This window comes from Rhinatrema bivittatum, chromosome 5 (genome assembly GCF_901001135.1).
Source record: "Rhinatrema bivittatum chromosome 5, aRhiBiv1.1, whole genome shotgun sequence".
Lineage (NCBI taxonomy): Eukaryota > Metazoa > Chordata > Amphibia > Gymnophiona > Rhinatrematidae > Rhinatrema > Rhinatrema bivittatum.
The window spans coordinates 349,427,257-349,445,245 of record NC_042619.1 but is presented as its reverse complement, the minus strand read 5'-3'; the positions used below and the strand labels follow the sequence as shown (position 1 = coordinate 349,445,245).

Genomic DNA, 17,989 nt, shown 5'->3' with positions numbered 1-17,989 from the left:
AATTTATGAATAATAGTAAGGGTTTTATAGAGGATGCGTGAGGGGGATCGGGAGCCAATGGAGGTCTTTAAGGATGGGGGTGATATGGTCAGATTTACGGGCATTTGTGATGATCCTCGCTACCACATTCTGGAGTATTTGAAGCGGTTTTATGGTGGAAAAGGAGACCTAGGAGAAGGGAGTTGCAGTAGTCCATTTTAGAAGAGAGGGTGGCCTGAATGACTGTATGGAAATCATGGGTATGAAGTAAGGTTTTAGTTTTTTTTAGGACATTGAGCTTAGAGAAACCTGCCTTGATGATTGTGTTGATGTATTTCTTTAGGTTCAGTTGCTGGTCAATCAGGACACCGAGGTCTCGTACAAAGGGCTGAGTGGAGCTGGAAATAAATTCTCCACTTGCCTCCCCTCACTCACCGGTGACCCTCTCACTTCTTCTCTGCTGCTGGGGGTTGGGGTCTTAAGAACATAAGAAGTTGCCATGCTGGGTCAGACCAAGCCCAGCATCCTGTTTCCAACAGTGGCCAATCCAGGCCAACATTTCCCTCCTCCTCCTGCCACTGGGCGAGACTTTTACTGTCTTGCTGGTGAGGACTGGGGACCCTGCTAGTGCTTCCGGCTTCTGTCACCAAGCGAGAGTTGCTGTCTGACTGGTGGGAGTTGGGTGCCCATCAAAACTTTCTCTTTCCACTACTGTCAGCCTGAACAAAATTTCTCTGGAGGCTGGATGTGGCCCATGGGCCATACTGTGGTGACCCCTGATCTAGGTGATTAGGTTGATACATTTTTAATCTCTGTATTTGTTATTTTATGTTTTATGTTGTTTACTTCCACCCTGGGTCTTTGGGGAGTGGTGGGTTCTGAATGTGAAATAAAATACATACATACTACAGTATTGAGCAGAGTGGGGTCTAGTCGGTGAGATGCTACCAATTTCTTATCACAGAGCACTGACTCTCATTGCCTCTCTCATACATCCCCTCCCTTAAACTCTCACTCACCTCCAAGCAAACCTCTATTACCCCCCCACGCATGCACTCCCGTACATATCTACCCTCATTTACCTACCCCAGCACACCCCACACCTACCTGCCCCACAGGGACAGGGACAACAATTGATGCAGCTTTTCAATTCACTCCCCCCCCCCCTCTATACACACTCAATACCTCTCCATATGCACAAACACTCACACCTGCACAAACTACACCCTAACATCCTCACACATACACCTATACTCCCCCAAAAGACACTGCTGATAACCCCCACAGAAGCCCCGTCTGTACAATAAAACTCATCCACATCCAACCTCCCACACACATGTACCCACACCTCCACATCTCATCTTGCAACTCCCCCATATTTATACACACACCATACCCCCAAAACAGACTTTATCATAAACACAACACTCCAAAACACATCCCACTTACATAAAACTCTTTCCAACAAATACTCATATACAACTTGTCACTCACCCACCCACACACTGTCTCACAGCCATATCCACTGCATACAATAATACATAGCCATATCTCCTAATATAAAACTTGTACAACTCCCTGCCTTGTACAGACTCAATGTCACACACATTCATTCCCACAGATCCACACCCACAATACAGATCATCCTATCCCCCAAGTTCACACATGCACACTTTGTACTCTGCACACTCATACGCCTCTCTCAAAGGCCTCCCCCATTGTGCATGGACACATACAGAGGTCCCCTTACACAAATCCCCCCCACGCACATACCCACACCCTGCATTCCTCCCAGTATCCCCACTGCAACATCCCAGGCCCCCATTTGCGCCCTTCTACAGATCAATGTTGGAAAGCATTCCCAAAGCCCTGGCCTCTGCAGCCTTTCCTTGATACAATTTGGGGAAGATTTTCAAAGGCTACGCGCGTAACTCAAGAAAATCTGCCCCTGCGCGCCGAGCCTGTTTTGCATAGGCTCGGCGGCGCGTGCAAGCCCCGGAATGCCATATGTCCCGGGGCTTGCAAAAAGGGGCGTTCCAGGGGCGGGACCATGGGCGGGGCACTGGCCTGGGGGCGTGCCAGGGGCGGGACCGAGGCCTCCGGCACAGCCGCCATGCCGAGGGATGGCGTGCAAGTTACGCCTGCCCAGAGGCAGGCGTAACTTTCGAAATAAAGGTCAGGAGGGAGTTTTAGTTAGGGCTGGGGGGCAGGTTAGGGGAAGGGAGGGGAAGGTTGGGGGGGGTGGAGGGAATGGGGCTCCCCTAGGGCTCGGTGTGCATGTGTGCACCCCCTTGTGCGCGCCGACCCCGGATTTTATAACATGCGTGCGGCTCCACGCGCATGTTATAAAATCGGGCGTAGATTTGTTCGCGCCGGGTTGCGCGAACAAATCTACGCCCTCGCGCTTTTTTTAAAATCTGGCCCTTTGTATTCAGTAAAGCTGGAGAATATTTTTCTGACGGTTTCCTAAGTTTAAATTTGGGTGAATCAAACTCCCAGAGAATAATCTACAATGCCTATAATGCTTTACAATGAACATCGTTTGTTAAATGAATGTTTATGATTATATCACTTGCAGCACTGACTACTATATTATATTTCATCTCTGTTGAAAGAATATTAATTAAATATGTTGATCTGTCATTTTATTTAATAGAACTGTGTGTATATATATATATATATTTATTTATTTATTTGCGTTTTTTCTATACCGGCATTCATGGTTAGAAACCACATCATGCCGGTTTACATGTAACAAGGGGTGAGAACAGAGAACGGAACATAAACAAGTGCAAGGAGATCAAAAGTTACATTACAACAAGGGTCTTAAACTTGGAGGAGAGATAAGAATAAGAGAGCTGAACTGTAATATATATATATATATATATATATATATATGTAATAAAAGCCTTTTATTTTATTTTTAGGTGCTTGTATACATTGCCTAAATTGAACAGCAAAAAGTCAGAGGGTAACTGTCTAACAGAGAAGACACCTTTATTGAAGATTTCATCTGAGAATGGGTTGGTGACCTTTAAGCAAAATTCTTAATTTTCTTTACTATGAATAAGTGATAAGAATAATTTGTGACAGAAAAGCAGACAGACTTGCCTTGAAACACCCAAAGGCAGGGAAGGATTTACAATTCTGACACCCAAAGGCTCTTTTGGTGCTTTTACCCTACCACTCTTCTATAAGGGTCTATTACAAGGTCACAGAAAGCTGTTCCTTGTTGAATGAGATTCAGCAGAGCTGGAGGCAGTAAATCTTAAATACATTGAGCTTGGTACTTAATATCAATCTCTCATTCCATCAACATTGCAATGTTTGAAACCTTCAACATACAAATATGTCTGATTTACTGCCCTCCAAGCCTCCTTGAACTAAATATATCACCGCTAATAGAATTCTTCACAACACACTTAAATATAAAAAACCCACAATAGTGTTAGGAGATTTTAATTTACATATGGACGTCCACCCTTTATCAAACACCTGCCGAACTTTAATGGACATAATGACAGCCCTAGGGTTCACCTTAATTAGACAAGCCAACACACAAAGCAGGATACTCCCTCGACCTGACATTCATAAATAGAAGTTTCTTAGAACACATTAAAAAAAATTACTCACAAATTCCATGGTCCGATCATTTTCTAATACAATCCACCATTAAATATGCTAGTCCCCAGGTAAAACATAGAATAGAACCAATAGAATTTAAGTATCGACCACCATATAACACTGAAACATTAGGAAATGAATTAGACGAAAAACTAAAAGAATTTGAGTTTAAGGATTGCCACTCAGCAACAAAAACATGGATAGAAACAATGAATAAACTAGCAGACGAAATTAACCCAATGAAACACACTCTCATCAGAGAACCAAAACAAACAAATCCATGGTACAACCAAAAGATAAAAGAAACCAAGCAAAATCTGAGAAAAAAAGAAAAAGATTGGAAAAAAACACAAAACAAATGAAAACCTAACTAGATACAGAAAACACCTAGCTTACCACAAGCAAATAATCCTTGATGCAAAAAAACAATACTATAGATCAAACATTGAAAAAATTTTCAAATAATCCTAGAACATTATTCACCATAGTCAAAAACCTAACCAGCGATAGAACAGAAGCTCCCACAGACTTACCTGAAAACAAATGTAATGAAATAGCACAGTTCTTCCATGACAAAATTAGAAACCTAAAAACCAAAATTCCAAATACAACAAAACAAGAAATTAAAATGCACAAAAGAAACAGTGCACATTGATCCAAATTTGAGGAAACAACAGAACCTGAAGTAGAAGCTATGCTAAAAAAGATAAACCCAGCCCCACATATAATTGACACCCTACCAACAAACGACATAAAAAAATTAGCATAGTCTCCCCCACATTAACAAAGATCATAAACCTATCCTTAGAGGAAGGATCCCTACCAGATAACCTGAAAGGAGCAATAATTAAACCAATAATAAAGAAAAAAACAGTGACCCACTTAGTAACTACCGACCAGTCTCAAATCTTCCACTAATAGCAAAATTAATAGAAAAAAAATGTTCAAAAACAACTAGCTGAACACCTAGACAACAATAATATACCGTACCTCTCACAGCATGGATTTCGCAAACATTACAGCACAGAGACCTTACTACTCTCATTGACTGACTGCATAATGAGAGGTTTTGACAATGGTAAACATTACATCCTACTAATGCTCGACCTATCTTCTGCCTTCGACACAGTAAAGCATGACATACTGCTAAAGAGACTCGACGAAATTGGATTAAAGGAAAAAACTAAAGCCTAGTCCAGATCATATCTAAGTAACAGATATTATCAAGTTCAAATAAAAAAACACATTGTCAGAGAAAATAAATCTAGTAACTGGAGTACCACAAGGATCAGCACTTTCTGCCACACTCTTTAATATCTACCTACTTCCACTGTGCCATCTCCTAGCTTGCCTGGGTATCATACACTACATATATGCCGATGATATTCAAATATTACTACCAATCGAAGACTCACTGGAAAAAACACTAAACCCAGCAATCATGTATCTTGACATCATTAAACAGCTACTAAACCAAATGGAGCTAGTCATTAACATAGAAAAAACTGAATTCCCTGTACGTACCCGGATCAGTCCAGACACCTGGGTTGTGACTCCGCACCAGCAGATGGAGACAGAGCAAAACTTGACGGGCTCCCTACATATAGTAAGGTGCCACCCACAGCCCCTCAGTCTTTCTCTGTCTCCAGCAGATGGGGCAGGTCCACCCACAGTCTCGGGGATCCTTGGTTGTTTTGGCTCGGGGTAGTCAGTCAGGGATCTATTTTGGTTTTCTATCTAGTCCTAAGTAGTTAGGGCAGTGAGGTTTTGCAAAAAAAAAAAAAAAAAAATCAAGAGAAGAAGATAAAGAAGAAGATAGAAGTCTCCCGTCGGGGGAGCCTCCCAGGAGGGTTGGAAGGTCCTGAGAGGACCATCCCCTCCAGGTCGAGGCCGCTGCTGAGGGTCGAGGACCCGGCCTGTGCTGGCAGCAGCGTCGGGGGTGACACCGGGGAGCCCGGTTCACTCACCCCCGCTGGAGCTGAAGACTGCAGGACCACGGCTAGCGCCTAAGTAAAAAAAAAAAAAATAAAAATAAACATAGCGGTTTTTCTTTCTGCTGACCTTGCGGCGCCGGCTCTCTCTCCCTGTTCGCCGTCGTTTCGCCGTTCGTGCGGTCGCTTGCGGGAGGGCGGCGCTGGTTGGGGGGGGCCGTTCGTCGCCGCGGATGCCGAGAGGGTCAGCGTGTCGCGCGTGCGGCGCTGTGCGCGAGCGTCTCTCCCGGGACGGGGTCTGTTCGAGCTGCGTCTCCGGGGGCGAGGGCTCGTCGGCGGTCGCCCGGGGGGGTCGATCGCGGGGTGCCCGTTCGCCGTCGCGTGCCGGAGGCTCGGAGGCCGCGTCCTTGGATCCGTTCCCGCTTAGCGCGGGAACGGAAGCCATTTTGTCCAGCGTGAGGGACGCCACGAGGAGGGCCCTCCAAGATGGCGCCCAGCCTCCCTCGCTGTCGCCACAGCCCAGGATTTCGGGGGGAGAGCCCCCGGGACCCCGTGGGTCGGGGACCCCGAGTGCTGTGGAGGGTTCCTCCGGATCGGAGGGCTCTTTTCGGAAGATTTCTCGCTTTTGCTGCAGAAACTCGCAAAGTACAAAAAGTCTAGGCTGAAAGCGGGAAAAGCTTCGGGGGGGAAGGAAGATCGTTCCCGGCCCCAGAAGAGAGCCGTTCGGACCCGGGAGGCCCGGGGTGGGCCGCGGGACAAGAGACGGCCGCGTGGTGAACCACAAGACTCGGAGACGTCGTCTACCGCCTCCTCGGACGAGGACGCGATGCCGGGAGCCCCTGAAGGCCAGGAGGGCCCTGATGACGACGGACAGGCCCAACCGGGAGCCGGCAAGGGCCCGCAGGCGGCTGAGGGTGATGACCCCAAGGTCGTCCGCCTGTTTCGTAGGGAAGAACTTTATCCCCTTATCCCGACTATCCTGGATGAGATCGGCGTGGATCCTCCACCAGTGGAGTCCCGGCAAGGAGTCAAGATGGATCCGGTGCTGCTGGGCCTGGCGGGTCCTGCGCTGGCGTTCCCTTTTCACTTCTCGGTCTCAGATATCTTGTTCCGGGAATGGGATACCCCGGAACTGGGGCTGAAGGTGAGTAAAGCTATGGACAAGCTTTATCCCCTTCCAGAGGATGCTCTGGAATTGCTGCGCCTTCCACGTGTGGACGCGGCGGTGTCAGCAGTGACAAAGAGGTCTACCATTCCCGTTACGGGTGCTACGGCCCTCCGGGATATCCAAGATAGGAAGCTGGAGGTGCAGTTGAAGAAGATCTTCGAGGTGTCCGCACTGGGGGTGCGGGCAGCCATGTGTAGTACTTTTGCACTGCGAGCGGGTCTCCGGTGGGCCCAAGTCCTGCAAGCCAATGCCGACCTCTCCTCCGGGGAGGCTACTCAGGCGGATAACTTAGAAGCGGTGATTGCCTACAGTGCTGATGCGATGCACGATGTGCTCAGAACATCGGCCAGAGCTATGGTAGCGGCGGTCTCGGCGCGTCGGCTCCTCTGGCTTCGTAACTGGGCTGCGGATGGGGCATCCAAGGCCCACCTGGGGTCGTTACCTTTTAAGGGAAAGCTCCTGTTTGGTAAGCAGCTGGACGACCTGATGCAGTTCGTGAGCGAGAATAAGGCTTTTAAGTTGCCGGAAGATAGACCCAGACCTCGGTCGTCCTTCTCGGCGAGAAACAGATTCCGGTCTAACCGTCGGCAGCGGCCACAGAGGGCGACAGGGTCGGGTCAGTCCTACCGGTCCGGATCGGCTAGATCATCCTCCTGGTCGCAGTCCTTTCGAGGGAAGAAGTTCAACAGAGCCGGTGGACCCTCGTCCGGCTCGGGGTCCAAGTCGGCCCAATGAAACGAGACGGGTCCATTCCTCGTTGCCGCCCGCCCTCGTACCTTACGTGGGTGCGAGGCTCACCCTGTTTTACGAGGCATGGACCAGAATCACTTCAGACCAATGGGTGCTCGCTGTGATAAGAGGCGGTTACGCGTTAGATTTTGTGCGGCTCCCGGTGGACAAGTTCCTCATCTCACCCTGCAAAGCGCTCGTCAAGCGCGCCGCTGTCCGGACCACCCTTCGGCGTCTAGAGGACCTGGGCGCCATTACTCCCGTGCCGCAGGATCAGCAGGGCACGGGAAGGTACTCCATTTATTTCGTGGTCCCAAAGAAGGATGGAGCTTTTCGACCCATCCTCGATCTGAAGGGGGTCAACCGATGCCTGCGGGTGCCGCGGTTCAAGATGGAGACGATCCGCTCGGTGATTGCCGCGGTTCGTCCGGGAGAGTACCTCGCTTCTCTGGACCTCACGGAGGCGTACCTTCACATCGGGATTCAGCCGGCTTATCACCGGTACCTGAGATTCTGCATACTGGGAGGCCATTACCAGTTCCGGGCGCTTCCCTTCGGCCTCGCCACGGCTCCACGCACTTTCACCAAGGTGATGGTGGTGGTGGCTGCTCAGCTCCGGAGGGAAGGGCTGCTGGTGCATCCTTACTTGGACGATTGGCTCATCCGAGCAAAGTCGGAGGCCGGGTGTCAGCAGGCGATTGCCAGGGTCCTCCAACTCTTGCGCTCGCTCGGTTGGGTGGTCAACCTGGCCAAGAGTCATCTGCAGCCTACGCAGCAGTTGGAGTATCTGGGGGCCCTGTTCGACACCGAGAGGGCCATGGTGTCGCTGACTCAGGAGAGAGTGGTCAAGCTCCAGCGACAGGTGCGCCACATTTTGTCCATGCGGTGTCCACTGGTTTGCGATTACCTGAGGGTCCTGGGTTCCATGGCGTCGACCCTTGCTCTGGTCCCTTGGGCGTTCGCTCACCTGCGACCGTTACAATCAGCGTTACTTTCCCGTTGGAAGCCAGTTTCGGAGGAGTTTTATCTTCCGCTGCCTCTCACGCCCTGTGCCAGGGCCAGTCTGCACTGGTGGCTCTCCCGGGATCATCTGTCCTGCGGGGTGTCTCTGGTCATGCCCACCTGGACGGTAGTGACGACGGATGCCAGTCTACTCGGCTGGGGGGCGGTCTGCGGAGGCCGCTCGGTCCAGGGACAGTGGTCGAGCCAGCAGTCGAGGTGGTCCATCAACCGCTTGGAGACCAGGGCGGTGTCGTTGGCCCTGCAATCGTTTCTCCCGTGGATACGGGGCCAGGCGGTTCGGGTGCTCTCGGACAACGCGACCACGGTGGCGTATATCAATCGTCAAGGGGGCACGAGGAGCCAGCAAGTAGCGGAGGAGGCACGGCGGCTCATGATCTGGGCGGAACAACACCTCAGCGGCTTGGCGGCGTCTCACATCGCAGGTGTGGACAACGTGCAGGCGGACTTCCTCAGCCGTCATCGGCTGGATCCAGGCGAGTGGGAGTTACCGGACAGGGCGTTTCGCCTCATCTGTGCCAGGTGGGGAACGCCACGCCTGGACCTGATGGCCACCGCTCAAAACGCAAAGGCCCCTCGGTTCTTCAGCCGTCGGAGGGAGCGGGGCGCAGAAGGAGTCGATGCTCTAGTGCTTCCCTGGCCCACGGACGTGTTGATATATGTGTTTCCCCCGTGGCCTCTGATAGGCAAGGTTCTGCGCCGAATCGAGTTGCATCCGGCGGACGTGATCTTGGTGGCGCCGGAGTGGCCACGGCGCCCGTGGTTCGCGGACCTCATTCAGCTGGCGGCAGAGCCTCCGCTTCGTTTTCTCGGGGCCGAATCTCTTCTTCGACAGGGTCCCGTCTGTTTGGAGGATGCGGATCACTTTTGTCTCGCGGCATGGCTTTTGAGAGGGCGCGCTTAAGGACTAAGGGGTACTCGGAGGCTGTGATTGCTACCTTGTTGAGGGCTCGTAAACAGTCCACGTCCTTAGCCTATATGAGGGTGTGGACGGTTTTTGAGGACTGGTGTAGTACTCATGCGGTGGACCCTGTACGGCCGCCTGTGCCGGGGGTCCTCGCCTTTCTCCAAGAGGGCCTGTCGAAGGGGCTGGCCTGGAGTACCCTGAAAGTACAGACGGCTGCACTTGGTTGTCTGCGCGGTAAAGTGCGCGGTGTGTCCTTAGCGTGTCATCCGGATGTGGTGCGCTTCCTTCGCGGGGCTAAACATTTACGCCCTCCTGTGCGGAATCCTTGTCCGTCTTGGAATTTGAATTGCGTGCTCTCGGCGCTTGGGGGAGCACCGTTTGAGCCTCTTAAGCGGGCAACGCTGAAAGATCTTACCTTGAAGACCGTGTTTCTAGTAGCCATTACGTCTGCTCGTCGGGTCTCGGAGCTGCAGGCCTTATCCTGTCGGGAACCGTTCTTGCGATTCTCGCAGGGCGGAGTTTCCCTGCGGACTGTGCCGTCCTTTTTGCCTAAGGTGGTGTCCTCGTTCCACTTAAATCAGTCAGTGGACCTCCCAGGTTTTGAGGTCGGGGATCAGATGGACAAGGGGATGAAAGAGTTAAGGAAGCTCGACGTTCGCAGGATTCTGCTTCGGTATCTGGAGGTTACGAATGCTTTCCGGATGTCCGACCATCTGTTTGTTCTCTGGTCCGGTCCTCGCCGGGGGTCTGCGGCGTCGCGGGCCACGATTGCGCGTTGGCTCAAAGACGCTATTAGCTCCGCTTATCTTCTGCAGGGTAAAGTGGCGCCTAGGGGGCTTCGTGCTCATTCCACTCGGGCGCAAGCCACGTCCTGGGCCGAGGTCTCTCAGGTGTCCACGCAGGAGATCTGTAGAGCTGCGACGTGGAAGTCCTTGCATACTTTCACAAGGCATTACAGACTTGATGTCCAGGCGTCTGAAGCGCCGGGGTTTGGGGCGAGTGTCCTCCGAGCGGGACTCTCTGCTTCCCACCCTCGGTAGTTTGCTCTGGTACATCCCAGGTGTCTGGACTGATCCGGGTACGTACAGGGAAAGGAAAATTAGTTCTTACCTGATAATTTTCGTTCCTGTAGTACCACGGATCAGTCCAGGCTCCCGCCCGTCTGTTTGGTACAATGAAGAGAGAGAGAGAGTCCGCTCGATTGGTTAGTTGTACTGCTATTGTTCCAGTTCTTGGCCTATTGCCGCTTGCCTCTGGTCTGATGTTTTCGGTTTTCAGCCAGAGGGTGTTTGAATTGGTTAAAATTGTTCTAGTTAGTTAGTCGGTCACTGGTTTGCTTTGACAGTTCGTTCGACTGAGGGGCTGTGGGTGGCACCTTACTACATGTAGGGAGCCCGTCAAGTTTTGCTCTGTCTCCATCTGCTGGTGCGGAGTCACAACCCAGGTGTCTGGACTGATCCGTGGTACTACAGGAACGAAAATTATCAGGTAAGAACTAATTTTCCTTTCCTTCATCTAGAACGAAAAAACATGACGGTCATACAATCTCCAATACTGCTAAAAAAAAAAAACAATCATAAAATTGAAATAGCCGAGAAAGTGCGGAACCTCGGTGTAATAATTGACACAGAACTTAGCCTCAAACAACACATATCATTAAAAGTCAAAGAAGGATATGCCAAACTAATGGTCCTCAGGAAACTTAAACCGTTACTAAATCAAACAAATTTCTGAACAGTCCTACAAGCACTAATATTTGCTAGCACTGATTACTGTAATGCCCTGCTATTAGGATTATTATACACGACAATAAGACCACTCCAAATACTACAAAATTCAGCCACAAGAATTCTGGCAAAAAAAAAAGAGATCACATCACTGAAACGCTAGCTGACGTACACTGGCTGCCAATTGAATACAGGGTAAAATATAAAACCCTTTGTACAATACATAAACTAATCCATGACGAAAAAGCTGAATGGCTAAACACAGCACTCCGCGTCCATGTCCCACACAGAAACCTGAGATCCGCCAACAAAGCCCTCCTAACCATCCCCTCAGTCAAAACTGCAAAACTAACACAAGTCAGAGAAAGAGCACTATCATTGGCCGGGCCGATACTATGGAACACCCTGCCCATAGAGGTAAGACTACAGAGAGATTTCAAGACCTTCAAAAAGAGCTTAAAAACCTGGCTCTTTAGAGAAGCCTTTTCACAAAGAGAGCGAGAAAGAGAGAAACTCTGAAAGCTGTACACACAAAATCTTCATACAGCACATTATATGTATGTATGTTTCGGTTTGTTTATTGCACCTTTTAACTTGAATGTATAATCTAACAGAGTTTTTATTGTAGTTAAAGGACAGATTAGACAACATTGGCCATTATTATGAAACTATGCTACCGAGCTTAAAAGGCACCTCCATTACCAATAATAGGAGCAGATACACGTACAATTTACTCTATGTGCCTCCATGTAAACAGTTGTGACTGTATATTACTGAACGACAGTATAGAAAAGATTTTAAATAAATAAATATTATATGAGAGAATATTTATAACAGAACAAACACAGAATGAAAAATACAAAAATATCAAAATATTTATTACAATTATTTAAAAGCTTTTATATACCAGTATTCATAGGAACATCATATCGGTTTACAAGGATCTTAACACAATACATGGAACATGGTGCATGGTAACTTGGAAGAAGAGATGTCAACGGAACATGATAATAATAGAGAATATACAGTAATAATACAATAATAATAGAGAAAATACAATATAGAATTATTAGTGTAATTAACATAAGGCAATTGTTACACTCCTGCACTTACCTTTGTGGCACAGAGCCGCCTTCACAGCGATCCTCTCGCGGCAGGGAGTGCTGCCGACGCCCTCTTCAGCCTCGCGGCCCAGAGGCCGCAGCCCCGGACTCGCCTACATGGCAGGGGCCACCCTCAGCTGATTCTCAGAGGCCTGGATGCTGCTGCTATTTTCGGGGCCTGTGCAGAGGCCCAGCTTCTCCCTGCACTGCTCGCGGCGAGGACGCCACTCTCCATGGTCCTGCAAAACTTCCTGTTCCTGTCTTCCTAAAGTGCGGGCCGCGCCTCCTTCACTGATTTAAAGGGCCCACAGCCGGATATGCCCCGGGCCCCAGCTGGATTCCTCCCAGGGCGTTTCCTGATCTTCAGCCTTATTTAAGGGCCCAGCTTCCTGTCCTTAGTTGCCTTCGCAAGGAATTAGTTCCTCTCAAAGGCTTCTCGTCTTCGCTCCTGCTGGTATTTCCTGTTCTTCGTGGGATCCCTCATTGTTCTTCATGTTCCTGGTCTCTTCTGGATATCCCTAGTCTTCTCCTGATGTTTTGTGGTCTTCCTGATGTTCCTTCCTGATGCCTCGCCTCCGCTTCTGCTTCCTGGACCCATGGTTCCTCATTGCTATCTCTTCTGGCGTGCCATGTCATGTCTCGTCACCTCATGGCATGAGTCTTCTCGTCTGCAGCGCAAGCCTCCGGAGGGTCATCCTCGCCTGAAGCCAAGTCTCATCTTGGTCCCCTGTTTCATGCCTGACGCCAGGTCTCGTCTTGGTCCCTTACCCTGAATCTCGTCTCGGCCCTCAGATGTGCTTGTGGCTGCTCCATCCATGCCTAAGACTCTGACTGAACCTGCTCCATTCCAGCATGGTCCGTGACCAGCCATGGGTGGCTGTATAGGGCGAGTCTCGGTGCAGGCTTCTACTGAATCTTCGCCATGTTCCGGCTTCATCTTCTACGTATTCGTCTTGAGTCTGCTTCGCACTCAAGCATGATCCGTGACCAGTCCCATGGGTCCGCCTTGTGGTGGACTGTGTAGGGCTCGCTGCATCGCAGCCTCAACCCAGTACTTGACTTTGTTCCTGAACCTTGATCCTGAGTCTTCGTGCTCAAGCCTCTCGTCTGAGTCTTCACGTCCCAAGCTTCTCGTCTGTGTCTTCACGTCTCCTTGTCTTGACTCTTCATGTTCCAGAGCCTTCATCTGTCCTGATGATTTCATAGTCAAATTTTCAGGATATTATTATATATTAAACTTGATAGAAGAAAGGCAATCAATCAGTAATCAAAGCATTGTCCACAATGAGGATGCAAAAGATAAGTTTGCATACATTGGAGATCCCAGTACATGCAAATATATCTAATTTATTTCTTGCATATTCATTGTGGATATCCAGAAAATCCTTTAGACAGGGCTGATGCTAGGGTATTAGATGCCCTAGGCAAACTTTACTCACCCCTCCCTATACACAATTAAAAATAATATATTTATAATATATTTTACATGAAAAAGGATATTCAAAGTACAGTCTTTTGAGGGAAAAATATCACTTATGATGGCAACATGTATATTATATTTTCATGTACTACTGTGGTGCCAACCAGAAAATTCTGCAAAAAAGACATTGGAACCCATATGGTATTAGGTCTATTGTAAAGTCAGAAGTAAACCAAATAACATTTCCAATACAGTAACTATTCCATACTAAAACATCATTAACCAACAGCACTCAAACAGAAACAACCATACCTATGAAAAAGCAACAGTGCAAATATTACACCAGGCCTTAAAATACTGATACACTTTCTGTTGGGAAAATTGGCTGGTATAGATCCTTACACAGAAACTACATGCTAGCAGAATATCTCACATGCAGAACATAAACAGACCCTCACCAAATACAGTATAGAGACCAAAAATTATAAATAGAAATGTGCAACAAGTCAGACTTTGTATGCGGTGCAACAATGGAAAAATAGAAACATCACCATTCCTAATCATTTACATTTACATTTATTAAAATTTATGAATTTCCTAACACTAAAATAGGTCTAGGTGATATACAATAAAACATGCATAAAATTTAACAATAAAACATAAAAGTATAAAAAATTAAATATACAAAAATTAAAATACAATTGCAATAGGTTAAAAATATACAATAATAATGAATAAAACAACTGAGTAGGGTGATGTAGACTTACAAATAAGCTAATCTAAACAGAAAAGTCTTTAGAAGTCCTCTGAATGTTTTAATCGTCACATTTCCGAAGTTCCATTGGGAAAGAATTCCAAAGAACTGTACCAGCAACTGAGAGAGACTACTTTAGAGTGACGAGCCACTTTAATAGATACAATTTCTAGTAAGCCCCACTGAGAAAAATGTAAATTTCTGGATGGTTGGTAAAACTTTAAAATGGCATTGGACCATGGACAGGACTGATAATTGATCAACAATAAAATCAAGAAATAAAAAACATCAATTATAATAGTAAAATAATTAAAAGAAATATTTCAAACATTGGAGTTAGTCAAATGCCAAAATTCCTTCCACATGTAGTTAATGACTTATCCAGATAACATTTATCCGGATAAGTGCCACCAATATTCAAAATTCAGTATTTATCCTGATAACTTTTGAGTTATCCAGATAAATGACTTTGACTAACGACCTCTGGGTGTTTTGAGTTAGGCTGAGATCCTGAGTATGCTTTCTCAGTTTCCACAGTTAAACTCTTATAGTGGTTTTTGACTCCCTATTTAACAGATCACAATTTCTAGTGTGCAATTTTGATTTTTGTCTTGAGAGAAACGTTTTAGTTATCTGGCTGACATAAGTGCAGAAGCTGTTTCCTTACAAGTACACATATATTTAATCTGACCATATTTGTATTTTATTGTTATGAAATCAGCTTTCATTGATGGTAAAATCTGTAACATGATTTACTTTATATAGGTTAAAATGCATGGCTCTTCCTAAGCCAGATTTCAGCCTGGCTTATGAGTCTTGGGAGAACAGTTCAGCAGAATTTGAACAAAGATGCCAGCTGGAGAGTGAAGTTGACAGTTTTTCTAGATCTACTTCACTGGAAAAATGTGCACTCGTGGATCGTTTTCTTCTAAAATTAAATATTTCAAACCTAAGGTATGATGCTGAAATTGTAAAATTAAATGTTATTCTTCTTTGATCTTAACAGGATTTAATTTGAAAGCTTTAGCTCACATTCTGTGTTTTAGGAAAATAATCTGTACTGTAGAGCTGAATGCAACAATCCAAATTATCATGAATTAGAGTCCTTCAAATATATTGGGAAAAAAAACCAAGGCAATAACTACCTTTGAGCCAGATGTACACAGAATTTTTCTCAGAAACATGAAATATGGAAAACATCTGGTCCTATATGAGATATTGCAATGAAGGATAGCAAGTAGACCAGTTGTAATAACATGATTCTTATTTCTATTTATTGAACTTGATATACTGTCAACCATGATGCATCTCTTGGCAGTGATGAAATGACAACGCCTACAGAAGATATTGCAAAGACAAATAATCATGTCTTTATTAAAATGTCTTGAATACACAGAGCCAAACGTACTAAACCAGAGATGGCCAACTCCGGTCCTCAAGAGCCACAAACAGGCCAGGTTTTCAGGAGATCCACATATTCATATTCATTGTGGATTTCCTGAAACCTGGCCTGTTTGTGGCTCTTGAGGACCGGAGTTGGCCAGCCCTATACTAAACCATAGGAAACTGCAGAGTTTCAAAAAACTGCAGTAGTAAACTATATTAAAATCTTTCTATGACTGTCAAACAGCCCTAAAAGATTTAGACGAATCAATAGTGTTGCGACCTGTGATTCGAAAATCAAAGTCAAACTTGAAAGTAAATTTCTGCATGGTTTATTTGATGAAAATGTCAGATTATCTCCAAATTTGTTGGATAAATCTGGATTCTTTTGGTAAATCTGGGAAAAATGTGTTTTATATTTATCAAAATTCAAAGAGGATCTGCTGATTTGAAGATAATGACTCTTAATCAGTTGCCGAAGAGACCAAAATCTGCAACAGGGTAGAGATCCAGGAAGGTGAGGAAAACCATAAGGAGGCATCTAGAAAAGCTGGAGGAATGGTTTAGGTTCTGGTGATGCTAAAATATGCAGAATTATGCATCGAGGCTGCAAAACTCCAAGGGGGAGAGGTACAGTATAGGGCGTGAAATTTTTCTAAGCAAGGAAGAAGAGTGGTATCTGGGAGTGAATGTATCTGATGATCTTAAGATGGTTGAACAGGTGGATAAGGCGATGGCAAAAACGTCAGGACGGACAGTGGTCGAGAACAGGAAATGACTAGAACAAGGACGAGACAAAGGCACTTGGAGACTTAGACAAGGCACCGACTCTCAGCATGCCCTACACAGCCCCCCACGGGCTGGTTGCGGACCACGCTGTCCCACTGCACTCCCGACACAACCTAAAGAGGCTGGTCACGGACCATGCAGAGAGCAGGACGAGCACAGGACTGAAGCTCAAGGAGAAAAAGGAATCTGGGCAGCGCTTGAAGGAGGATCCAAACCGGAACAGGGCACCGAATCAGATATGGATTCAGGCTTAACTCATGGATGGTCATCTGGAGACTGGATCTGGCAGAAAAAGACAAGGCTGGAGTACCCAGAGCGAGGAACTGGAAAATCGGGAACAACTAGATGTAGGAACCGAAGAGACTGGAACAACTGGAGACAGGAACCAAAGAGAGTGGAACATCTGGACAACAAGACAAATAAGAACACAGGATCTGTCGAGAGACCAGGAACACAGGACGAAGACAAGGGAGTTCCCACGAAGAAGGGAAGACCTTGAACAAGTGAAGTTGGAGCTTGGAAGCCTCCTGGAGAGAAGGGATCCAGGAGCAGGAAGCTCCTTGCAAAGGCCATGAGGAACTGGTGACGAGCCCTGTTATAGGGCTGAAGAGGCAACGATGAATGATGTCATCAGATGGGGCAGCGGGGCTTTTCCTGCCACTGGCCCTTTAAATCTTGGAAAGAGGCACAGCCGCACACCTAAGCAGAGGCCGGGACCAAGATGAAGTCGGCAGCAATGGTGGTGTCCCTGAGACAGAGGTGGAGAGAATTGCAGTGGCACTGTTTGCCGCTAAGAGCCGAGGACCCAAGGCAAGGCTGCTGGTCCAGGGCCACAAAGATCCATAGCAGCAGCACCAGCTGCGAAGAGGAAGCATCGCTGGAGGTGGTTCCCCCACTGTGAGGAAAATGACGGCATTCGCAGCACCCCTCGGCAGTAAGAGGCAGCAATGGCGGCAGCTTGCCTGCCGTGGAGAGAAGAGGAACGGCAGGCAGGCAGGCCTCAACAGCGGCACCCCTGCCACTCTGAAGAGACCACAGGGCTGGGAAAGGTGAGAGGTTGCTCGCGCTTGGGCCCACAAGTAGCTTCGCAACAGCACCCCCCTCCTCAAGCCTCCTTTATTCAGCTTGGAAGGGATGAAGGTATACCATCCATACCATCAGTGGGAGATCGAGGATCCAAAAAACATGAGCTGGAATTCCTTGATATGGGACTAAAGCGATGAAATATTCAAGGCTGCCAACATGGAACATAGGCAAACAAAGTACAGGTGAGGGCAGAAACACATCACTGAAGGTGCAGATTATATGTCATACTAGATTGCAGGACTGTTTCTTTGGGTTCTCACTTGGATATTGACAACCAAGGTCGTAGGAAAGGTATTGTCCATATACAGCATTGGTAACAGCAAATTGATTTGTTGTTAGGGAATCATTTCTTGAATTTTCCAAAGCTGA

At 47.4% G+C, this 17,989-nt stretch overlaps 1 protein-coding gene across 1 annotated transcript in view; it reads left to right on the top strand.

Moving 5' to 3' along the window:
* The window catches only part of LOC115092998 (P protein-like), a 120,555-nt gene that overhangs the window by 2,128 nt on the left and 100,438 nt on the right, over positions 1-17,989 (top strand). The window contains exons 2-3 of the mRNA XM_029604554.1: positions 2,907-3,002; positions 15,128-15,316. Of these exons, the coding sequence (XP_029460414.1) occupies positions 2,907-3,002; positions 15,128-15,316 (285 nt within the window). The remainder of the gene's footprint in view (positions 1-2,906; positions 3,003-15,127; positions 15,317-17,989) is intronic.